The sequence below is a fragment of the Stenella coeruleoalba genome, assembly GCF_951394435.1.
Source record: "Stenella coeruleoalba genome assembly, chromosome: 16".
NCBI classification, from domain to species: domain Eukaryota; kingdom Metazoa; phylum Chordata; class Mammalia; order Artiodactyla; family Delphinidae; genus Stenella; species Stenella coeruleoalba.
This window is the reverse complement of record NC_137162.1, coordinates 35,043,877-35,070,460: the sequence shown is the minus strand read 5'-3', so window position 1 is coordinate 35,070,460 and position 26,584 is coordinate 35,043,877. Positions and strand designations below refer to the sequence as shown.

Genomic DNA, 26,584 nt, shown 5'->3' with positions numbered 1-26,584 from the left:
GTTAAACAATGAGAAACAAGAAAAAGCCACAACAGCAATCCCTGAGGAGCAGGCAGGAGTTTGATTTCCAGTGTTAGCACATTATTTTAAATGTTCAGTTTTCAACAAAATATTATGAGACAGATAGAAACAAGAAAGTATAGCCCATATATAGGAAAAGAAGCGGTCAATAGAAAATGTCCCTGAAGATGCCCAGACACTGAACTTGACTAAATATACATTTTAAAATCATCCATTTAAGATATGTGCAAAGACTACAGTAATCAAAACAGTATGGTACTGGCACAAAAACAGAAATATAGATCAATGGAACAGGATAGAAGTCCAGAGATAAACCCACATACCTAGGGTCAACTAATCTGTGACAAAGGAGGCAAGGTATACAATGGAGAAAAGACAGTCTCTCCAATAAGTGGTGCTGGGAAAACTGGAAAGTTACACGTTAAAAAATGAAATTAGAACACTCCCTAACACCATACATAAAAATAAACTCAAAATGGATTAAAGACCTAAATGTTAAGGCCAAATACTATAAAACTCTTAGAGGAAAACATAGGTAGAACACTCTGACATAAATCACAGCAGTATCTTTTTTGATTCACCTCCTAGAGTAATGAAAATAAAAATAAACAAATGAGACCTAATTAAATTTAAAAGCTTTTGCACCGCAAAGGAAACCATAAACAAAATGAAAAGACAACCCACAGAATGGGAGAAAATATTTGCAACTGAAGCAACTGACAACGGATTAATCTCCAAGATACACAAACAGCTCATGCAGCTCAATATCAAAAAAAAAAAAAAAATGACCCAATCAAAAAATGGGTGGAAGATCTAAATAGACATTTCTCCAAAAAAGACATACAGATGGCCAAAAAGCACCTGAAAAGATGCTCAACATCACTAATTATTAGAGAAATGCAAATCAAAACTACAATGAGGTATCACCTCACACCAGTCAGAATGACCATCATCAAAAAATCTACAAACAATAAATGCTAGAGAGGGTGGGGATGTAAATTGGTACATATATCTGGAGAGTACTGTAATTTGAAAAGATACATGCACCCTCTTGTTCACCACAGCCCTATTTACAATAGCCAAGACATCAAAGCAAATTAAATGTCCATCAGCAGAGGAATGGATAAAGAAGATGTGGTACGTATATACAATGGAATATTACTCAGCCATAAAAAAGCACAAAATAATGCCATTTGCAGCAACATGGATGGACTGAGAGATTATCATGCTAAGTGAAGTAAGCCAGAGAAAGACAAATATCATATGATGTCACTTATACGTGGAATCTAAAAAAAATGGTACAAATGAACTTATTTACAAAACAGCAATAGAGTCACAGATGTAAAAAACAAACTTATGGTTACCAAAGGTGAAGGGAGGGGGAGCAGCTAAACTAGGAAATTAGGATTAACAAATACACACTAATATATATAAAACAGATAGCTAATAAGAACCTACTGTACAGCTCAAAGAATGGCTATAGGTATATGTATAACTGATTCACTTTGCTGTACAGCTGAAACTAACAACACTGTAAATTAACTATAATCCAATAAAAAAAAAGTTTTAATATGCAAAGAACTAAAAGAAATTATACCTAAACATCTACATGAAAGTACAAGAACAATCTCACCACCTAGAGAATATTAATTAAAAGATAGAAATTATTTTTTTAAATGTTCTGGAGTTAAAAAGTGCAATAAATGAAATGAAAAATTAACTGAAGAGATTCAGTGGCAGATTTGAGTCATAGGAAATGAACCCCAAAACTTGAAGATAGATTGAGATTACGCAGTTTGAGGAACAGAAAGAAAAGTAATGAAGAAAAATGAGTGGATACCTGTAGGATAGCATCAGACTTACCAACATACACATAATGGAAGTCCCCAAAGAAGACGAGAAAAGGACAGAAAGTATATTTGAAGTTTTTGGCCAAAAACTTCCCAAATTTGATGAAAAACTTTAAATATCCCAGAAGTTCAACAAACTCCAGATATGATAAACTCAAAGAAATTCATAGCTAGCCTCATAATGATCAAACTGTTAAAAGACAGAAAAATCTTGGAAGCAACAATAAAGAAGTGACTCATCAGTTACAAAGGATGTTCAATAAGGTTAGTAGCTGATTTCTCATCAGAAGCTATAAAGGCCAGAAGGCAGTAGGATGACATATGCAAAGTGCTGAAAGAAAAAAACCTGTCAACCAAGAATTCTATGTCCATCAAAAACTTACACCCTTCAAAAAGGAAGGAGAACTTAAAATACTGCCAGGTAAACAAAATGTAAGAGACTGTGTCACTACCAGACCTTCTCTGCAAATAATGAAGGGCGTCCTTCAGGCTTAAACAAAACGACACTTAGTACTCAAATCCACATTAATAAATAGAGACCACTAGTAAAGGTAACTGCACAGGTAAATATAAAAGGCAAAAGTAAAGTATGTTTTGTGTGTAAACTTTTTTTCTCCTATCTGCTTTAAAAGATGACTGCATAAAGCAGTAACTAAATTTATGCTAATGGGCACACTAAGTATAAAGATGTAATTTGAGACAGTAACAGCCGGGGGCGGGGGGAGCAGCTACATAGGAGCAAATTTTTCTGTGCTATTGGAATTAAGATAGTATTATTCCAGAGTAGACTGTTATAAATTTAGATGTCAGTTGTAATCTTCAGGGAAATCACAAAGAAAGTCACTTGAAAATACACAGTAAAAGAAATGACAAGGCAGTTAAAGAGGCATTTTGTAGTATATCATTTCAACACAAAATAAAACAGTAATTGAGAAACAGAGGAACAAAAAGGCCTAAGATACAACAGAAAACAAATTTTTTAAATGGCAGATATAAATCCTACCCTAACAGTAATTATCTTGAAATGGATTAAACTTTCCAGTTAAAGGCAAGTATTGGCAGACTGCATTAAAAATACATGATACAACTCTTATGTTGTCTGCAAGAGACATAGCTTAGGTTCAAAGACACAAATGGGTTGAAAGTAGGGGAATGGAAAAAGAAATACCGTGCAAACAGCAGCCAAAAGAGCAGGAGTGGCAATAGACTTTCAGACAAAAATTATCAGAAACAAAGAAGGACATTTTATAATGATAAAAGTGTTAATCCATCAAAGAAATATAGCAGTTATAAATATAAATGCACCTAACAACAGAGCCCCAAAATATACGAAGCAAAAACTGACGGAATTGAAGGGAAAAACAGACAATTCAACAACAATACCACTTTCAGTAATGGACTTCAATACCACACTTTTAATAATGGATAGAACAACTAGAAAGAAAGGTCAATAAGGAAACAGAAGATTTGAACAGCACCAAAACTAGCTAGACCTAATAGACATCTCTAGACTGCTGTACCCAACAACAGCAGGATACACATTCTGTTCAAGCTCATATAGAACATTCTTCAGGACAGACCTTATGTTAGGCTACAGAAGAAGTTTCAATAAACTTAAAAGGATTGAAATCATACAAAGTATATTGTCCAACCACAATGGAATGAAATTAGAAATCAGTAACAGGAGGAAATGCGTCAAAATTCACGAGTGTGTGGAAATTAAGCAACAGAGTCCTTTATTAACAGTGTGTGAAAGAAGAAATCACAAGGGAAATTAGAAAATCCTTTGAGATGAATGAAAATGAAAGCACAACATGCCAAAACTGATGGGATGTGGCGAAAGCAGTGTTTAGAGGGAAATTTATACTTATGAAACACCTACATTAAAACAGAAGGAAGATCTCAGATTAATAACCTAGTCTTCTATCTTAAGAAACTAGAAAAAGGAAAAACTAGAAGTAGAAGAAAGCAATTAATAAAAAGATTTGATTGGGGAAAAATGAAAGAGAATAGAAAGGCAGCAAAGAAAGTTAATGAAACCAAATATTTGTTCTTTGAGAAGATGAAAATCAGCAAATCTTTTACTAGACAAAGAAAGAGGACTCAACTTACTAAAATCAGGAAAGAAAGAAGGGATGTTACTAGCAACCTTACAGAAATAGAAAGGATTACAAGAGAATGCTATGAAAAATAGTATGCCAACAAATTAGATAACCTAGATGAAATGGAAAATTCCTAGAAAAACACAAACTACCAAAACTGACTCAAGAAGAAATATTAAAATCTGAAGACCTATAACAAGCAAAGAGATGAAATAAGTAATTTAAAAGAAAAATGTTCCCGCAAAGCAAATCCCAAATGTTTAAGTAAGAATTAACACCAGTCTTTCATAAACTCTTCCAAAAGATAGAAGAGGAATACTTCCCAACTCATTCTGTAGGCCAATTATTACCCTGATACCAAAACCAAAGACATCACAACTTCTGTGCGTCAAAAGACACAATCAAGAGAGTGAAGGGCTTCCTTGATGGCACAGTGGTTGAGAGTCCGCCTGCTGATGCAGGGGACACGGGTTCGTGCCCCGATCCGGGAAGATCCCACATGCTGCGGAGCAGCTAGGCCTGTGAGCCATGGCTGCTGAGCCTGCGCGTCCGGAGCCTGTGCTCCGCAACGAGAGAGGCCACAACAGTGACAGGCCCGCGTACTGCCAAAAAAAGAAAAAAAAGAGTGGTGAAAAGGCAACCTACAAAATGGGAGAAAATATTTGCAAATCATAACTTTAGGGGTTTTTTTGTTTTCTTTAGACTTCCTTTTTTTTTGAATTTTTTTTTTATACAGCAGTTTCTTAGTAGTTATCTAGTTTATACATATTAGTGTATACATGTCAATCCGAGTCTCCCAATTCATCCCAACAACAACAACAACCCCCCCGCCGCTTCCCCCCCTTGGTGTCCGTACGTTTGTTCTCTACATCTGTGTCTCTGTTCCTGCCTTGCAAACCGGTTCATCTGTACCATTTTTCTAGATTCCACATATATGTGTTAACATACAGTATTTGTTTTTCTCTTTCTGAGTTACTTCACTCTGTATGACAGTCTCTAGGTCCCTCCACGTCTCTACAGATGACCCAATTTCGTTCCTTTTTATGGCTGAGTAATATTCCATTGTATATATGTACCACATCTTCTTTATCCATTCATCTGTTGATGGACACCTAGGTTGCTTCCATGTCCTGGCTATTGTAAATAGTGCTGCAGTGAACATTGGGGTGCATGTGTCTTTTTGAATCATGGTTTTCTCTGGGTGTATGCCCAGTAGTGGGATTGCTGGGTCATATGGTAATTCTATTTTTAGTTTTTTAAGGAACCTCCATACTGTTCTCCATAGTGGCTGTATCAATTTACATTCCCCCCAACAGTGCAAGAGGGTTCCCTTTTTCCACACCCTCTCCAGCATTTGCATAACTTTAGGGGTTAGTATGCAGACTATATAAAGAACTCTGAAACTCAACAACAAAAATAAATAATCCAATTAAGAATTGGGCAAAGGGGTTAAATAGACATTTCTCTAAAGGTGATATACAAATGGCCAACAGGCATATGAAAAGATGCTCAATCAACATCACTGATTATCAGAGAAATGAAAAACAAAACCACAATAATATATCACCCTTTAGGATGGCTACTATCAAAAACAAAACAGAAAAAATAGCAAGGGTCAGTAAGGACATAGAGACATGGGAACCTTTGTGCACTACTGGTGAAATTGTAAATTGTGCAACCCCTATGGAAAACAATGTGGCGATTCCTTCAAAACCTAAACAGAATTACCTTATGATCCAGCAATCTCATTTCTGGGTATATATGCAAAAGAATTGAAAGCAGAGTCTGGACACCCATGTTCATAGATGCACTATTCACAATAGCCAAGGAGGTGGAAGCATTCCACATATCCATCAACAGATAACAAAATGTGGTGTATACAGTGGATACAGCCTTTAATCATTCAGCCTTTAAAAGGAAGGAAATCCTGTCATGTCCTACAACATGGATGAACTTGAGGACATTATGCTAAGTGAAATAAGCCAATCACAAAAAGACAGATACTATGTGATTCCACTTGAGGTATCTATTCAAATACATAAAAACAGACGGTATTATGGTGGTTACCGGGGCTGGGAGGAGGGGGGAAAAACGAGTTGTTAGTGTAAGGTTTTCAGTTTGTCCCAGTGAAAAAATTCTGAAAATCTGTTTCACAACAGTGTCAATATACACAACACTGCTCAAGTATACACTTAAAAACAGTTAAGATGGTAAGTTTTGTGTTCTGTGTTTTTTACCACAATTAAAATTGCAAAAAAAACTTTAGAAGAACGGAAAATTATGACGTTTTCTTCATGAATACAGATGCAAAAATCAACAAAATACTAGCCAACTGAATCCAGCAACATGTGAAAAAGGATTGTACATCATGATCAAGGTTGGTTCAATGGCGATATACCATATTACTAGAATAAAGGTGTGAAAACTACATAATCATCTCAGTAGATGAAGAGAAAGCATTTGACAAAATCCAGTACTCTTTCTTGGTAAAAACACTCAACAGATTATGACTAGAAGGGAACTGCCTCAACCTGAAAAAGGTATCTACAAAAAACCCACAGCTATCATCATAGTTAATGTTGAAAGCTTTTCCCCTTCAATCGGGAATAAGACAAGGATGTCTGCTTTCACCACTTCTATTCAACATTGTGCTAGAGTTTCTAGCTAGAGTAATTAGACAAGAAAACAAAACTAAAATCATCCAGACTAGAAAAGAAGTAAAACTGTTTCTGTTTGCACATGGTATGGTCTTGTATATAGAAAATCCTTAGGAGTCCACAGAAAAAGTATGTTAGTGAGAAAACAAGCTTAGCAAGGTTACAGGATACAAGAACTAGGAATAAATGGGGAATGTACAGTCCAAAAATGAAAGTTAAAAAAGTGATTTCATTTTACAGTAGCATCAGAAAGAATAAAATACTTAGGAGGAATATGTTTAACCAAAAAAGATGTAAGATCTGTGTACTGAAAACTACAATACAGCAAAAGAATTTAAGAAGGCCTCAATAGATGGGAGGGCATCCCATGTTTCTGAATTAGAAGACTTACTTAATATTGCTAAGATGGCAGTCCTACCCAAATTGCTCTTCATATTCAATGAAAATTCTAACCAAAATTCTAACTGCCTTTTATGGAACCTGGAATAGTCAAAAACACTCTAAAGAACAAAAACATGGAAGGACAATTTCAAAACCTGCTTCAAAGCTCTAGTAATCAAGACAGTGTGATAACTGGCATAAGCGTAGGCATAAATGAGTGAAACAGAATTGAGATTCAGAAATAAATCCATATATCTATGATGAGTTTATTTTCGACACGGGGCAAAGTTAATTCAAGGAGAAAGAATAATCTTTCAACCAGTGATGCTAAAAGAACTGAATATCCATATGTAAAAAATGAACTCGGATCCCTGCCTCATGCTATGTACAAAAATTAATTCACAACGGCCCAAGCACCTAAGTGTAACAGCTGAAACTATAAAACTCTTAGAAGAAAACATAGGGATAAGTTTTCATGACCTTGGATGTTGCAGTGGATTCTTAGAGGTGACACCATCAGGACAAGCATCAAAAGAAAGATAAATTAGACTATCAAAATTAAAAACTTTTGTACATCAAAGAACACTGTCAAGAAAGTGAAAGGCAACCTGCAGAATGGGAGAAAGTATTTGCAAATCACATGTATGATAAGCCTTTGTATCCAGAATGTATAAACTGCTTTTACAAGTCAACAACAAAAAGCTAATCTTTTTTTTTTTTTAAGTGGGCAAGGGATTCGAATTGTATATTTTCGGAGAAATGTCTGATAGCCAATAAGCACATTAAAAGATCCTACACATCATTAGTCATTAGGGCTATGTAAATAAAAATCACCATGAGGTACCACTTCACATCCACTAGGATGGCTATAATTTTTAAAAAAGGAATGGGTAGAATGTGGAGTAATTGGAACCCTTATACATTACTGATGGGAAGGTGAAGTGCTGCAGCTGCTGTGAAAAAGTTTGGCAGCTCCTCAAAAAGTTTAACAGAGTTACCATATGACCCAACATTTCCACTCCTGAATACATGCTCAAGAGAATTGAAAACACATGTTCACACAAAATCTTGTACATGAATGTGCATAAGAACATTATTTGTAATAGCCAAACAGTGAAAACAGCCCAGATGTCCATCAACTTATGAATGGATAAAATGTGATAAATCTACCCATTGGAATAGTAGTCAGCTATAAACTGGAATTAAATACTGATACATGCTACAACCTGTACAACATGAATGAACCTTGAAAACATTATGCTAAGTGAAAGAAGCCAAACACATATTGTATGATTCCATTTATATGAGATGTCCAGAATAGGCAGTTCCATACACACAGAAGGTTAGATTAGCAGTTGTCAGGGTCTGGGAACAGGGAAGAATGAGTAGTGACTGCTAGTGGGTGTGGAGTTTCTTTGGGGGTGATGAAAATGTCCCAGAACCAAATAGTGGTAGTGGTTGCACAGCCTCACGAATATACTAAAAACTACTGAATTGTATGCTTTAAATAGTGACTTCTGTAGTGTTTGAATTATATTTCAATTTTTTTAGAAGTCAAAAAAAGTCAAGCTTGACAATTGGGTTAGCTGGTGGAGATACTAACCATATCATTCTGAAGATGAGAGAAGAAACATTGTAAGGTGTTTGGGCTTAAAAACAAACAAAAAAATCCAATAATCATTATCACAAGAACTAGAATTTGTTGAAGTGTGTCCTAGAACTGGAAGCCCATCTAACTTGTGACATGGACCACTATCTGACTTCAGATCTAGTCTTTATAACTCTTCTAAAAACAAAGGGATAAAGAGTAAAAAAAAGCCTCTAGGGTAACCACCTTAGAAGCAGAAAGGAGCCTTTTTGGAACTGTTCCTCTTCTGGCCTGAGTCAGAAGGGACCGGTTAAAAGGCAAGGGGATTGTTCCATGAAAGGGGAAGTTAACATTCTTCGAAACACAAACCAAATCTTTTCCATATATTACTTCTTCAAATATACAGGTGTGCTAGAATGTTGATCCCCTCAGGGCAGCAGAGCAGGATCTGGGCTACACATCCACTGCCCCAGGGGTCTCCCTTTTAACCCCGCTGTGTGTAGTACGAATGTTTCCATTTCCTATGTGTGTCATGAAATGAAATGGTTAGGGAAGAAGCACTGCTCTTAGGGTCATCTCTTTAAGGTTCTCCCCACCTGCCTTATCATCGTGTACTGATCGCCCTTAATTGTCATTGCCCCTCTTAAAATATGTCAACTACTTTTCAGAGAGCTATACAGCAGTTCCCAAGTGCACTTAGCTAGGAAACAACAAGGTTAATTTGGTGTAGTTATATTTTTATAGAGAGAGAATGCATAATTGTTATATTTTTATTTCCAACGTACTTACAAATCAAATATTAAATAATCCAAGATGGAATTTTGTTAGCGATCGATGTCAAACCTTATTGGATTATAAATTCCAGAAATAAGCTTTTGCCTACTTTTTTTTAAAATCTTTGCTCTTCTGACATCTCTATACTTACTAATAATTTTGAGAAGGTTATAACTAATGACGCCAGGTCATTTCTGCAGGTTCTTTCAACGTTAGACTTCCTCACAGATAAGAATGCACTTAAAGGGTCTTCCAGTACCTTCACATTATTCTCTGACTTAACTGGGACCTATGAAACATGCTAACAATTATTTATAAGCTGTTTAGAGCAAGAAAACAGATAGGAAACCTTGATGAGGTTGAGATGATGTGAGCAGATAACAGAGAATGTCTATGTGTGTATCTATCACTTTGTTTTCATGCTGACTAGAATGTCAGTCTTCCCATTTGAAATGGGTAGAATACGTCTTGCTTTAGATGTGACTTTTAACTTGTTTTCTTTTAATGGATACTTTACCATCTGAATTGTGATCAGGTGTCATTTGTAGGTTAGTTTCTGTTGGTCTTGGCTGGGAAATATATTTTGCTAGGAATATATTTTGACTGGATAGTTCTACTTTTTGACTTAGTGAATTAAAGAACATCTCCAAATTGTTGACCTAATTTCCTAAACATAAGTAGAAGTAACACTTTATACCTTCAAAAAATTCAATTGGGGGCTTCCCTGGCGGCGCAGTGGTTGGGAGTCCGCTGGCCGACGCAGGGGACACGGGTTTGTGCGCCGGTCCAGGAAGATCCAACATGCCGCGGAGCGGCTGGGCCCGTGAGCCATGGCCGCTGAGCCTGCACGTCCGGAGCCTGTGCCCCGCAGCGGGAGAGGCGACAGCAGTGAGAGGCCCGCATATCGCAAAAAAGAAAAAAAAAAAAAAATTCAATTGCTGGGTTTTGTTTTTGGTTTAGTATTGATAACTTTTAAGGTTTGGGAATATAGTTTTGTTTCACAAATTGGTTCATGTTTATCATGTCTGCAACCTCATTTTGACTCATTTTGGGTGTCCATTCTAGATTGGTTCTTATATTTTAGTGATGTTCAGCCTTAATGAATGAATTAGTACTGCTAACGAAATGCAAAAAATCAAGGCATGTACAACATTGTTTTTCCAGTAAAGTACTGCCACAGCCCATCAGACACTGACTGGGCATATTTCTTCCCAACCAAGAGTTCATACTACACGACTTCTAGTTGGTGGGGATCTTGTGGCCTAACTGGCTTCTCTCTGTTGAACCCGAAGTCTCCTCAGAGCCCCATTTGAAATCACTGCTTTAAAAAAAAAAAAATTTTATGTTTGACGGTTTTTTTAATGTGCCTAATTCTTTCAAAAGTGACAGAATATTTTATATGCTTTTTGTGACTTTATTTTCAATTAACCTCATGATGTATTCTTTCCCAAAAGGTTTAGAGGAATGCAGATTGCATGTTTGCAAGGATTTTCCTAGTACACAATGATGGTACATGATATTCTTGAAGAATATCATCTAAGTACCCAAGAATTAGGAACATTTTTACTCACAAGTACTAAAGAGCTCTAAATTGAAACATTTTCAGAATACATCTTGAAAATACTCAAAATGATAGTGGAAATGACACCTGTAGTGTTATTAAAAGCGAGGTAAAATATTTTCATTAGTAATCTTTATTTCCTTTAGGGTTTAATGAAGAAATTCATTCGGTGTTCTACACGTGTAACTGTGGGAACGATTAAAAAATTTCTAAGTTTAAAACTAAAACTTCCAAGTTCTTATGAGGTAAGTTAATAATCTAATCTTGATCATTTTGATAATTCTAATCTGAAGTAAAATTCTAATAAATTAATTTTGTGGAAACTTTGGTTACTTTCATGTTAAAAATTTTTGGAATGTAATATTCTATTTCTGTAATCTGTGTTTTTGAATTTAACGTCCTGACTAAAACATGATACTAATAAACCTAACGTTTTATGATTAGAGGAGATATTTAAATAACATTAAGTATTCTTGAAATAAATATCCCAGCTAAATGGATACTTTTTTTTTTAATGCCAGCATGCTTTATGGTATGTCTTTTTCTTTCAATCTGAGACCTTTCAATCCATTTTAATGAATTCTTCATAGACTTCTTTTTCAGAATGTAAAACATTGTCTTTTTATCAAAGGGATTTTGTAATGTTCATTTAGTTCTGTAACATGCAAAAATGATATTTGCTTAGACCTAAGTAAAACCAACATACTGCATCTGCATACATGTAGTCTACTAGTTTCTTACAGAAGTCAGTTGCCCTGGTGTTGATCACTGTACAGCTTGTAATGTGTGCAGTGTTAGAGAATGTTTATGACCCTATAGCTCTGGCTATCCCTTACAAGGAGATGTGGCTACCATTTCTCACCTGCCCAAATGGCAGTCTTGCAACTTGTGTCAATTTCCTCTTCCCCCCCTTTGAGTTCCTCTAGTCGCATCTAAAACAACTAAAGATCGAGGCTAGCTTCCAGTATAAACAGAGACATCAAAGGAAAAATAGTTTTTCAGGCTTATGTACAATAGTATTCATATGAACAGTCATAGTAGAAATTAAACAGGATTTGAACATAGGTATTGACAAGTATTAGGTCTGTATTTTGAGGAAACCTCTGAACCTGACCTTATTTTAAAATGTCTTGCAGATGACTAATTAATCTATGGATTAAGAATTCTTATGTGTTTGGTCCTATAAAAAAATTTCCAGAGATAGTAACTTTTACATTAGGAAAAAAATTGTGAATGTTAAAGCCATATGTACTTGATAAAAAGTAAAAGAAAAAAAAAGATTTATAGATATAAACACAGTGAAATAGAAAATGAAATTGTTTTCATAATTTGGTTTTGTTCTTTATTCTCTTCTTGCAAAATACCACTTGCAGTTTTATTTCCTTACTTTCAAGTGTGACTCATTGAGTTATTTTCTAGTTTTCAGGAAGTTGTTAGAGCTGAGAGAACTGTTGCTCTCATACAGTCTTACCGCTGGCACTTACTACATACATTTCTCTGTAGACTTTTCTATAGAAAGGATGGAAGGGGGAGAAACTGAATTCACTGACATCTCCTTATCTATCCCAATGCAAAGAACTTTCCCTATGATTTTTAGTAATATTTACTGTTCCCCCCTTATTTTGCTGCCCCACATGTGAGGGGATGATTTAATGACATTCCTAACAGCTGAAGCGTCTGTAACAGCACTGGTAGCTGGGGCAGGATGGTTTGGTTTTCAAATGACAATAATGGAAGCTGCGTACCTAGTTGGGAATTGCATCCTAAGTAAGTCCCTTTACCTCTTTGCTTATGAATTTATTTTACAGGCAAGATAAAGAAAATGAAACTATCTACTTTGTTCTTTTAAAAACAAAATGGTGTCTGAAAAACATTCTGAGGTCCATTTAAGTCACCATAAATCATCCAAAAATCAATATAATTTAGCTAATAATTTATCTAGTACAATTGGAACTATACTCATTTTAGACTTAAAGTTCAAAACTCCAGTCTCTGTCTAGCCAGACAAGAATTATTTAAAAGCCATTCTTCCTCCTTTCCATACTTTAAATCCTATCAGTTTGCTTTTAATCTCTAGAAAACCGAAATGTTTTATTTATAGGGATCTATAATAAATGCTTGTTTAATGATGCTTTGTTGAATTCGTAAATCACAGCCACAGCTCCTGTGGCCTTGCTAAGGACTGGGGGCAGCAGGGGTTGTTTGGTGGCTGCAGCTCTAGAGCAAAAGTGAGCACTGATAAGTATGACCCTTTTTTGAAGTTCCATACAAGGTGGGAAGACGGCCTGGTAAATGTTATGCAGTTTACCAGCTAAGCAGAGCAGAGAGGTGGAGAGCCCTGGGAGATGCAGGCCTGTGGCCTGGTCCTAATTGTTCTGTCAGCTTGAATGCCTTGAAGCCCCCAAAAATCATGTATCCATATGCATTCATTTACCCGCTGCAAATATAAACTAATGCAGAGGAGGAAAGCAGCTCCTTCAAATGAGAGATGAATTCATAAGCCACATGTGCCATGAGGAATTGTAAGGTTTCCACAACTTCTTCTCATTCAGTAAGAAATCACAGAAATATGTCTCAATCTCAAAGGCTGCACAGAGACATAGACTAAGAAGGTTCACATTGCGTTTCAAAATTAGGTGATGAACCTGAGATAGAGGTATGTGGGACAAGACAGCCAGTGATTCATGTTAATTATATCTGAATTGTTAATACCTATGAGATGAGGCCGTGCTTTTAATAGAAAGATCCAGTGTTCTTCTCAAATAATGGACACTACTTCTATTTTGATATAAGTATTTGAATCTTTTTTGAAATTTGGGAAAAAAATGTAAAACACTTATGAATTGAGAATTATTTATGTTAATGGATCTGTAACTATTCTTTTTAAAGTTGGATGTGCTGTGCAATGGTGAAATTATGGGGAAGGATCATACTATGGAGTTCATCTACATGACAAGATGGCGACTAAGAGGCGAAAACGTAAATTGCTTTTATATACCTACGTGTATATTTAGTTCTTTACCATTATGTTATTCAAATTTAACAGTTAGACACTTTAAAAAAAAAAAAAAAACTAGCTTGGGAAAGAAGAAACTGGTTCCTCTTATTGTTTCTCAGCTACTCCATGATAGTTGGTCCCAAGTACAAGGCCGAGATCTGTGTTAGATGTGGTTTTGTTATATTTAAGGTAAGTTTAAAACATCAGTTTGAATATGTTCAGAACTCAGCTAACCTAGAGACGGAGGAGATAGCACTTACATTTTTTTAAACCCCAGTAAATTATGGGAACTTTTAAGTTCTGCCCTGACTAGTATGTTTAATGGTTAAGATATTTTTTGTTTGTGGTAGAGGAAACAGATAGGGTAGAATCTAGATAATCTTTTTTTCAGGTACCAACTTTACATTGAAAGTATAAAATCGGACCGAAGGGTAAGTGAGTTTGCAGTGGTTTCTGATGCCAGAATTAGATTGCCGTGCCTTAGGCCCCAGGCAATATGGGAGAGATGATTAAAAGGAGGAAACTAAGAAAATTTTTTTAAAAACCCAAAAGGAGTTTGTATTTTGAACTATATCTTTGATTAGGTTAATTAGAAGGTTCAGGTGTATTTTATCTGAGTTATATGTCACATTGATATCAGGGAAATTTGAGGGGCTAGGGACTGTAAGGCTGGTATGTAGCAGTAAGGAATACAGTAGTAATTATAAAAAACACAAAATTAAGAAATGCAGCCTCACCCAATTACGGTGGCTCAAAAACATACTTATGTTGAATGTAAACATCTATGGAACTTTTTTTTTTTCAGAAGAACTGTCTTGGTATGATAACAATAATAAATGAAGCACGTAACTTCTTAATTCAGAATTTTTTTCCATTCACATCCCACTTGGATGACGCCTTCCTTGTGAGGCTGAGTTCTCGTGACCAGGAGGAATAAGTTATGTTCTAGTCCCAGCCACCAACTGGTTGTGTGCCTTGAGGAACTCATGAAACCTCTCTAGGGCTCCTTTTTTTTAAATTCTAATTGTCTTTGTATTTGGTGAATTACTACTTGCCTATGACATTTTATATATTTTTTAATGGTTCTACATACATCACTCTCATTTAATCCATCTAACCAGAATGTTTTGGGTACCTAGTACAGATTACAGAGGTAGTCAGTTCTCTTGCCTGGCCCTGCTGGGGCCTAAATATTGTGATATTACACATAATAGTAATACCACAATATTGGTATAATTTTAGCTTTCTTTGATAGTTCACTGGACAATTCAGTATGTGTTAGTGCTTGATATCATCATTATGAATAGGTTTGCCTTAAGGTTGGAGAGCTGTAACTCATCATCCACTGCAAGACATCTACTGATACTCACTTGTCCTTCACCAGATCCCTTCCCAGAGGTCTCCCACACTGCCAGTTATTTTAATGTCATAGCATGGAAGAGCTAATTCATAGAAATTGTTATTAATAAAGAGAAACCAGTCTTCACTACAGTTACGCTTCTGATTACACATTTCCGAATAGTTTAAATTCCCTGGTTAAGGCATAGTTTAATAAAAATTAGTTCAGAAAAATGGTTTAGTACCTTATTTTTATTCGGGTAAAAACAACCAATAAATAGAAAAAATGCCACATTTTATACTTAGTACAACAGTAAAGAAATAGCCCGTTTCATTTTTTTGGCATGACAACCCTGTTTTTTGTGTGTTCTCCTCCTCTAAACCTGTTTCTCCCTCAGCCTTCACATTCTCATCAGTTCCAAGATTAATAGTTCCATTTTTCCAGTTTCTCAGACCCAAATCCCTAAAGTCAGTCCTGATTAGTTTCATCCATCCTTAGCAAATTCTTTGACCTCTACCGTCAAAATACAGTAATGAGAATCCAGTTACATCTTATCACCTCCTCTTCTGTCACTCTGGTCCAAGCCACTGTCACTCTTCTCCAGAATTTCTATAAAAGTCTCTTAACTGGGCTCCATGCTTCTACTCTTTTTTTTTAACGTCTTGAATTTCTCACAGCTCTGTCTTTTAGTTTTTTTTTACATCTTTATTGGGGTATAATTGCTTTACAGTGGTGTGTTAGTTTCTGCTGTATAACAAAGTGAATCAGTTATACCTATACATATATCCCCATATCTTCTCCCTCTTGCATCTCCCTCCCTCCCTCCCTATCCCATGCTTCTACTCTTGCTGCCACCTGTGCCCCCTCCCATCTTCACCCAACACAGCAGCCAGAGTGACCCTCTTAACACAAGTTAGAACATGTCGCTTCTGTGCTCTAAATTATCCCGTACCATCTAATGGCATTTAGATAAAAGCCAAAGTCCTTCCAGGGACCTATAGATGGTGGACCCCACACAGTTTTCCCCAAAGACATCTTTGCTCTTACCCTTTGCTCCCTCCCTCTCACTTCACTGGCCTCTGTGTTTGTTTCCTCTAACATGCCAGGCTTGCCCTTGCCTCCCCAAATATCCACCTAACTTGTTCCCTTTACCCCCTTCACCCAGAGAATTTTGCTTCTACATCCCCTCCTCAGTGAGGCCTCTGACTTCCGTTAATAGTCCAACCCCTCTGCTGATCTGGCACTCTTAACCCCTTGTCATGCCTTGCCATTCTCCACAGTATTTCATCCCGTCACTATACCTCTTCTGTATGTTTATTGTTTGTCCCCAACTAAAATGTAGCCTGAGGGCAGGGATGATTATTTGTTCACTGCTCAGTCTCCAGCACCTAAAGCAGTGCCTAGTACAGATACTCAGTAAGTATTTGTTTGAAGAGTAAATTGAATGAAAGTTTTGTCTTTTATAAGGTAGTAGTTAGGCAAAATATAGCTTAAAGGTCATTTTCTTTATTTCAGTCTGTTTCCCGTTTGTTTTCTGTTAAACAAATTTTAAATTTTTGCTCATGTTCCAGTTAATTATGAGTTATTATAATTGATGAATTCTGACAGTTGGAGTGAATGGACAAACTAACAATAAAACAATTCTTTCTTGATTAAGCCCCTTCCAGCATATTTATTGCAGTCACATCCTTTCCCATCTGTACCCTTCATTGCCAGCAAGATGCCAGATTGTCTGAAAAGCTCTCGTTACTGTCTCTACTGGCATTGCTAACTGGCTGTGTCTTGGGCTGGGGTCGGCATATTTCCTAAACTAATGACCGCCTTATGGTTCTTTCACTTACTTCTGATACTTTTTTATATTAAACATTTTAATCTACCTGGGATTTGTTCATTTACACACACACACCCCTACAACAAGGCTAAGACTCTAAAACTTATTCTAAGAATTTTTTGCCAGAAATAGTTTATTGAATAATTCATACTTTGCCTCATTGTTTTGAGATGTCACCGTTATCTGTGCATATGTATCTAGACATGTGTACACATGCAGATGTGTATATCTATGTTCCCGGACCTTGTTTTGTTCTTCTGAGTAGGGCTTAATCCTACACCAGCATTGCACATTACAGCTTTTATAAAAATCTGATCACATAACACCCCTATCTAAAACTCCTCAATTGTCCATTTTCTTTGGGATATATTTAAATAAAGTCCAAACTAACTTAAAAGGAAAATAGTTGGGCCTTCTAGGTTACTTTATGATGTCTATCAGCATCTGTTAGGAAAAAGCTCATTTTTTTTTTTTTTAAATTGTGTTGGCTAGTTTTCCCCCTTTATTGTTTAGGTGAGCTTGAGAATGGGATTGTGATTGGCATTGTATTAAATTTCTGGATTGACTTGGCTGGCATTTGCAGTCTTTTATTCTGTTTGGTGCTGTGGGATGCCCTCTGAAGTTCTGGACTCTTCTCTGTGCCTCTGAGTAGAGTCTGTGGTTTTCTTCCCTCTTCATGTTGGATGCCACCTCTGCCTTTCTGGGTCTTTTGCCTCAGGCAGGATCCCCCGTATTCAGATCACCTCTTGGCCTTGTCCTCTTGCTAGACTCCTGGGGGGAACCTCGGGGAGTCAGTTTTGCCTCCACTCCTCAGGAGCAGGACATTTCTGCCTGTGCCACACAGCATCTGGGCCACTCCTCCCCTTTATCCTGGGACGGTTTCACTTCAGACTCAGCCTGCTTTCTGTCCTCTGTGCTCTTTCTGGATCCTTGTCTTCATTGTGATTTTTTTTTTTTCTTTTTTGGCAGTACGCGGGCCTCTCACTGCTGTGGCCTCTCCCGTTGCGGAGCACAGGCTCCGGACGCGCAGGCTCAGCGGCCATGGCTCACGGGCCCAGCCGCTCCGCGGCATGTGGGATCTTCCCGGACCGGACCAGGGCACAAACCCGTGTCCCCTGCATCGGCAGGCGGACTCTCAGCCACTGCGCCACCAGGGAAGCACATTGTGATGCATTTTTGAAACTTTTATCTTTAGGAATCAAATATCCAGTCAAACTTAGCTAAGTCCGAGAAATTTTTCAGTTCATAACAGTATTTGCACCTCAAGATTGGTGTTCATCTTTTGCTTATTAGTGGGAGAAAATGTACCTTTTTTTAAACCATTGCTTCGCAAACTTTAATGCAAATCACAGAACACCTGGGGAGTCTTGGTAAAATACAGATTCTGATTCAGTAGTTCTGGGGCGAGGACAGAAATCCTGCATTTCTGCCAAGCTCCCAGGCGTTGTCTGTGCACCTGATATTTGGGGCCACGCTTTGAGTAAGATGATTTTAGGGGACATGATCCATGACCACTGACCTGCCCTGTAGTTTCCACATCCGTAAATTGAGGTGTAGAATTGAAGAATTAGACCTCAGTTTGGAAGGGACTTAATCGCCAATCTAATTACATGGATTCTGTTTATAATATCCATGCAGTGTTCATCACATTTTTTGAAACATAAATGGGATCATACGTATTGTTTTGCAGCTTCTTTTTCTCATTTGTTAATATGTCTTGTGGAGAATCAGTAAATTTTATAATAATTATTTGTAACAAGTTGATAGTATTCCACTTGTGTGGCTGTAGCATAATTGGATTAATATGCTCGTTTGATTTGACTCGTTTAGATTTTTTTCAAATATCTCGACATTACAAACAATGCCGTGTTCCAGTGTATATATCCTTTTGCATATGTGGAAGCATATTTATTGGCTAAATTCCAGATGTGGATTTACAGCAGAGTATGCATGTTTTAAATTTTGATAGGTACTGATAAATTGTCCTCTAAAAAGTTTTTAGCAGTTTATAGTCATACCAGTAATGTATGAGTGCCCATTTTCTGATACCCTCACCAACACTTCATATTTTCAATTTTGTATTTCTTGTGTGAAGTTTCTTTCCATATCCATTGCCCCTTTTTTCCATTGTGAACTTTATCTTTTTCTTACCGGCTCCTAGGAGCTCTTTATGTATTCTGGATATTCATCTTTTATTATGTATTTTGCAGCTATTTCCTCCCTGTTGTATCACGCTGCATAGTTCTGCCTCAGTTTTTTGGTCCTTAAAATTGGGGTAATAATACCTATCTTGAAAAATTTTAGTAAGAATTAATGAAATATTATATAATAAGGTACTTAGCAGAGTGCCAGACATAATAAATGTTATTTTATTAATAGCTTATGTATGTTTGCTTTCATTATTATTATAATTCTCTCCTCCTACACTTAGTCTCATGTCTGCAAACTAACTGTTAATATCTCTGTCTCTTCAGCCTCAGCTTTCACCATGAACTCATGTTCTTCCTGCTTACCTTTCCTTGGGTAGGTTGAGTACCTACTCTCAGGATTCCCCCTTTTCCCAGATAATCCTGGTTGGTTTTATCTCTTCCAACAACCCCCCCGCCAGTCCCTACCTAAAGTTACTGCACCACGTTTGCCTTGCTTTGCTTTCTTTGCATTACCAAGCAATTTTAGGAAAAGCAAACATCTACCTTGACTGATACCAGAGATTAATAGGAAACAAAACAAAAACAAAAACAAAACAAAACAGTGAAATTTGCCTCTTTCTACCCTCTTTACTTGTTAAATGCTATTTGGGACTTGCATAGTTAGGCAAAGTCTGGTAGGCCGCAGTGTGGGGAGTCTTCAGAGAGAAGGGGGAAGGTTGTCAACGATAGCAGTGCTGGGTGTGTCTTACAGCATGTTGATGAGCCCAGTACAGAAATTCAAGGACTAACTTCTAGGGAAAAAATTGCTAAAGTCTTCCAGGAAATGGAAAATATCTAAAATTTTATTTTTAAAGCTACCAGTATATTTGTTTTAATAATTGCTTATTTAAATATTCTTCCAAAGTATATTTTAAAAACCTGCTCTGGGATGTTAGATTTATCCTGGTTAATTTGTATCTCACATTTTTTTTTTTTTTTTTTTTTGCAATACGCGGGCCTCTCACTGCTGTGGCCTCTCCCGTTGCGGAGCACAGGCTCCAGACGCGCAGGCTCAGCAGCCATGGCTTACGGGCCCAGCCGCTTCGCGGCATGTAGGATCTTCCCAGACCAGGGTATGAACCCGTGTCCCCTGCATCGGAGGCAGACTCTCAATCACTGCGCCTCCAGGGAGGCCCCATATTTTTAATCTTTTTTTTTCTGTTTTGAAGAAGTACACGATGTTGAATTCATATATGCATAATTTTAAAGTGTGTTATGTTTCATAATTCCATTACAGTTCAATGTTTATGCTTAATAAGGGTTCAGGATAATATTGAAAAATCAAGATTTGGGAATGATTTTTTAAATATGAATGGTTAACCATTAAAAGATGGTAGATTTAGAAATGAATCTACTCACTGGTTTAAAAATATGTTAATTCATTGATTTACTCATAAAACATTTGAGTGGCTGCCGTGTGCCAGTTCTGTGCCTTAGCTCTTAAGATTGCAAATATGAATAAGATTCAGACTCAAAGAGCTCACAATCTAATGCTATTAAAATAGTTATGGAGACTAAGAGTCTAATCGGAGGAATATAAAGAACCTAATCTAAAACAGAACATGGATCACTTACAGGCTGAGGCAAGTTCCCTGCCCCTCTCAGAGCTCTGAGATCCTCAGACAGTGTTCCCTCTCAGGGTGGTTGAAGAGGTCTAGCAGAGATTGCTCACAGGAAAAGTTGGAAGAAAGAGGGTGCCCCTCCTGGATTGAGAAGGTGAGGGTTTTCTCAGGAATTTAGTATTTGAAGAGGAGATGGAAAGGACAGGTCACCGTTTTGGTAAATATTTGCAGAATATTAACAAAACTCTTATCTAGAGACTAAAATAATTTCAAGCTAAAATTTACCAGTCACTAAGTTATTAAAGACTTTTTCCAAAAACAACTACCATATTCTGGAAAGTGTTTACTTAATCATGTTGACTCATGTTTGACGTTAAAATATTTTAAATATGTATCCAGTTGTGGATGCCTCTTATCTGATGAGTTCATCTCCTCCGCAGTTTCGGTGTCTGAACTGCTCAGCTTCGCAAGTCTGCCCTCAGGATGGCCCTTTGTATCAGGTAAGAGGCACTCACGACTGTACATATGACCCTCTGATGCCTGCCTGCCACAAAGGTGACTGCTTTCACCCCAAACTCAAGTTCCTAAGACATGTAACTTTGCAAAACTAAAACTTACTTGAGCTACAAAACTTCATCTTTTCAACTTATATCCCCAAAGTTTCCCATTATTTTAGTTCTCTTGAATTATCTTTTTAATTTTGCCAAACTAAAAATGAAGTTATAAATGTTCAGGTCATTATTTATGCATCAGGAATTGTTAATAATTACCGCTTTCAGCCCATGAGAAATCTCTGCTCCATATTGGATCTCTGCTCTATACTTAACACTTCTTTGTGTGTGTGTGTTTTTAATTAATCATTCACCCACAAGTGAAAGATAAAATGCCAGATTAGGTGAAGCTAAATAACAGCAACAGCTCAATGCAGTTGTGAGCTCGCTTACTAGGCCCTGTCCTAAGGACTGTATTTGAGTTACCTCTTCTAGCGCAGAAATGATAGTGAACTGATTTAGTAATGCACTGAGCAAACGTGAACATACCTGAGAAAAGTTTATCTAATACAAGTACATTTTAAAAATTTGGAAAACAGAAGAGACTAAGTGTAGAATAGTAAGGATTACTGTTGAGTGTAGAGATGATCTATGATCAACCTTAATCCATGGATTAACCATGGCATTTCTTAAAAATCTCCATTGTTCTTTTATCCCAGAAATTAAAGTAGTCTTCATAATTATTTCCTTGGAGCCAAGAAAGGAGAATTGTAATTATATAACAAACTTAACTAGCAGACTTAGCTCTGATGTTGCAATTTTAGGGTTGGGACAAATAATTATATGTTAAGTATTAGAAGAACCACTTCAAATCGAAAATGTTAAATTAGCATTTTATCTAGAATTTCCCTCAGTCTCATTGTCAGTGCTGTGATTGTGGAAATCCCCACACTGTCATTAAAATGTGTGTTTCTTAATACACACTTTTTAAGTCCTGTTGTTTTTAGTAATGGAGTAAGCGCATTTAGCAACTATAAAGGCCAATAGAAAATCATTTAGAGAAAAAAAATCATACTTCTCCTTATATTATGCAGTTGAGGGTGAGGGGTGAGTAAATAATTTAACTGAGCTGGTGAGATATGCGTAGATGTTTCAGCTGACTTTAGCTTCACGGCTGATTTCGAGATGCATTGTAGTGATGCTCCTGCCTTTAGTTATAACTCATACATACATGGCTTTTTGCTTTTACTCTTGGCACTGATGTCTATTTATTTCCTGAGAAATAAAGATATTCTTAAACTCTGATCTAAAGTTTTAGAGAACTAGAATAAGACCAAATTTTCAAAAATCCCCACACACCTCCTTTTCTAACTTCAACACTTCATTATAGAGTATAGTCCTGTCAGAACATCTTTAGCCAAAAATCACCTAGAAAATTTCAAGGAAAAGATTATCACTATTATAAGAAAGTATTATTATATGTGTAGCTTTATGCTATTAAATTTTTTAATTTTGTGAAAATTTCATGAAATAGACAGTTTTCTAGGAAAATAATAGTGGACCAACATTCACCCAAGAAGAAAATGTAAATCACTAAATTATGGAAGACATAAAAAAAATTAAATTACAGATACCTAAATATAAAACTACTTTTAATGGTCACGTTCCCTCATATTTTCAAGGAATAGATCATTCTCATTCTAAATTGGTTTAAGTCATTGAAAAAGATGGAATTTTTCCAAATTCATTTTACAAAGATAACATAATCGTGAAAGCAAAAACTGACAGAGAACCTGCAATTAGAAAACGAGTATCAAATTTTATTTTGAACATAAAAACAAAGATGATAAAAACATACTAAATATACTAAAATAATATGCTAGAAGAATAATAAACCAAGACCAAGTAGTATTTTTATCAGAAATGCAAGAATGGCTTCATGCTGGGGAGAGGGAAATTATATATATATATTATATCCTAAAAACACTAAGTCAAATAAATACTAGTAGATGCTGAAAAGGCATTTGATAAAATTTGAATGTTAAGTCCTAATTTTTCCTGCAAGCTTCTTATTTTGAAAAATTTCAAAACAACAACAATGTTGATGTAATACAAAGGAGTATCATTTACTTTTACTTAGATTTACCAATTAACATTTTGCTACAGTTTTTGCCCCCCTTTCCCTTTCTTCCTCTTCTCCTTATCTTGTTAATCTCTTTATAAATATATCTGTTGTTTCTTTACAGAGCCGCTTGAAATTAAATTGCACGTATCATGACAGTTGACCTCTAAATACTTCAGCATATGTTTCCTAAGATCAAAGACCTTCTCATATGTAACCACAATCCCACTTTGTGCACAAGAAATTTAGTACATTAAATATTATAGTGATGTCAGTTCTTCCCAGAATTAAATTATGAAGTTTAATATAGTTTCAAACACATTTTTACCAGATTCTTGTTTAACTTGACAAAGTCAGTCATTCTAAAGTTCATCAGGAAATATAACTTGGTGCCTCTGGTCAGTCCCATTTTTAAATGAGTGATCACGGGGCACATTCATGGCCACCTACTGAAATGTATTTTAAAGCCGAAGTAATTAAAATCTGGTACTATCTTAAACATAGACACATGAATAAAAAGAATAGCTCAGGAACATGAATCTATCAAGAGTATTTCAAATTAGTGGAGGGTAAAAAGATTAACAAATATCTATTGAGCCCTTAATTATGCACTGGGCAATCTTCTAGGCCCTGGGAACACAGAAGTAAAAATGAAAAAAATTCATTTCCTTCATGGAGCCTATACTCTAATGATAACAGATGAAAGATAAATGAGTAAAATGTATGGTGTTAGAAGAAAAATTAAAGTAGATAAATAGAATATTTTAGATAAGATAGCCAAGGGAAGATCTCTTTGAGTTGGGGATTTTTGATCAAAAAGAAGTGAGAGTAAGAGCTATGTGTCTATCTGGGGTAGGGCCCTCTAGGCCGATGGCACACAGTGCAAAGATCCAGAGATGTGGTCGTGTCTGGTGGTTTGAGGGCTGCAAGGCGGCCAAGGGCCTGGAGCAGAGACAGCAGTTGACCGGGTATCGGGGAACTTGGAGCATAGATGTTGGGGTGGGATATGATCTGGTAGGGTTTGTTTTCAGTTAATTGTCCTGAGACTTTTGGTGGTGGTGATGGGGTGGGGGGATTCATTCCATACCTCCCATTATAGGTGTTTTTCATGGCTAAAATGGTACACATTAAAAATGATACCATCAAAGATCAGGAAGAGAATATAGCTAACTAACCTCAGAGTGAGGATGGCCTTTCTCATTGTACTTGTAAAAGGAAAGAAAACAAACCAAGTTGACTAACTAATACTGAAAAGTACATGGCAAAAATACCATAAATAAGGAATATTTGCAATATATGACAGAAGGATTTGCTGCCCTAATACGTAAAGAATCCATACAAATCTGTAGGACAGAGTTCACCTGTCCGTAGAAAAATCAACAAAAGACATGATAAGACAAGTCACAAAAGAAGGAAACACAACTGCCTAGTATAAAGGTAGTTAACTTATTTAGAAGTCAAAATGGAAGAAGAAATAAAATACTATTATATGCGTATTAAATTTCCAAATTAAGAGAGAGGAAAGGAATAGTACTCATTATTGATGAGGCTCCTGAAGAATGAGCACTCATATTTCTTTCAGAAATGTAAAAATAGAACGACTTTCTTAAAGTCCAGTGTGATAGCATTTACCAAAAAGCCTTTTAAAATGCTTATGCTGTCTGAATCAGCAGTTCTACTTCTAGGAACCAACCCTAAGGGTGCAGGGGAGATAGGGTGGGGAGTGGGGAATAGATCATTGGGTCACAATAAATTTATAATAGCAAAAAAAAAAGAAAAGAAAGAAAATATGCAGTAAAAGATTTGTTGATAATTTATTGTACATTTCTATAAAGGTATCATATGTAGCCTTTAAAAATGATCATGTATGACCATATTAAATACTGTAGAAATAAGTTTATGGAATTTTTTTAATGGACAGAATTCTTTTATGGACAAAATTATTTACCAAACAATATGTGTAGCGTGATTCCAGCTTTAAAAAGAAAAATAATGTAGACAAAAAGACTAGATGGATGTACATTAAAATGACTGTGGTGGTTATATTTGGGTGTGGGATTTAAATGATTCTCCTTTTTTTCTTGGTGGTTTTCTATATTTTCTAAATCTAAAACCAAGTTACTTTTATGGTAAATAATTTATTTTTTAAGAAAAATAGTACATCAACCAGCCAATTTCTATCATTTTCTAAAATTATCACATTTGAAATAATATATACTTTGGAAGTATGGATTCTTTTAGTAAATGATGAGACCGAGGACTGGCAGTCTCCACTCAGTGTAGTCCCATAACACCAAGAGGAGTGATAGGCCACATTTCATTACAGTGCGCGCAGTGCCATTTTACTTCAGAAGGCAAACTGAAACACAAATAGAACTTAAAGTATACCTTAACCATTTCCAGTTTTGTAACACCAATAATTCTTAAACTTCACGTTGTCATAGGACACACACACATACAAATGGTTACTTGGAGGAGAAGAGAAAACCATTTTCAGCCAAAAACTGAGAAAATCCCAACCACTGACAACCAAGGCATTTTACTTCCCTCTCTTCCTACATCCTAGTAGAATTGGTGATGGATTCTTCTGTGCATGATGAATGGATTTTTGAACGAGTGACTTAATTATTTGCAGAAAGTATGCAGATTCAACAGGAATGGAAAGCAAAGCTAGAAAGATTATTATAATGAGAGGCAAGCTCTGGGTTGGGTCAGGTAGGATGGGAAGTAGTCAAGTTAGGTTAATACGATGTCTAGGTAGCAGTCTCCAATTCTGCCTGAACTTCAGAAAACCCAGGGAGTTTTGTAAAATACAGATTTCTGTGTCCCACTCACAGATATTCTGATTCAGAGGAAACAGAAAAAAGTTTAAATAAAAACAAGGAAGCGGGCTTCCCTGGTGGTGCAGTGGTTGAGAGTCCACCTGCCGATTCAGGGGACCCGGGTTCGTGCCCCGGTCCGGGAAGATCCCACATGCCGCAGAGTGGCTGGGCCTGTGAGCCATGGCCGCTGAGCCTGCGCATCTGGAGCCTGTGCTGCGCAATGGGAGAGGCCACGACAGTTAGAGGCCCGCGTACCGCAAAAGAAAAAAACAAGGAAGCAAAATTTAACCACAATA

At 36.5% G+C, this 26,584-nt stretch overlaps 1 protein-coding gene across 2 annotated transcripts in view; it reads left to right on the top strand.

The window, feature by feature from the left end:
- PCGF5 (polycomb group ring finger 5) overlaps positions 1-26,584 on the top strand; it is a 114,431-nt gene that overhangs the window by 80,879 nt on the left and 6,968 nt on the right. Inside the window, exons 7-9 of one of the 2 annotated variants that reach the window (XM_079900085.1) lie at positions 11,081-11,179; positions 13,824-13,913; positions 21,294-21,353. In XM_079900085.1, the coding sequence (XP_079756211.1) occupies positions 11,081-11,179; positions 13,824-13,913; positions 21,294-21,353 (249 nt within the window). The remainder of the gene's footprint in view (positions 1-11,080; positions 11,180-13,823; positions 13,914-21,293; positions 21,354-26,584) is intronic. The other variant, XM_079900086.1, reaches the window with a different exon arrangement.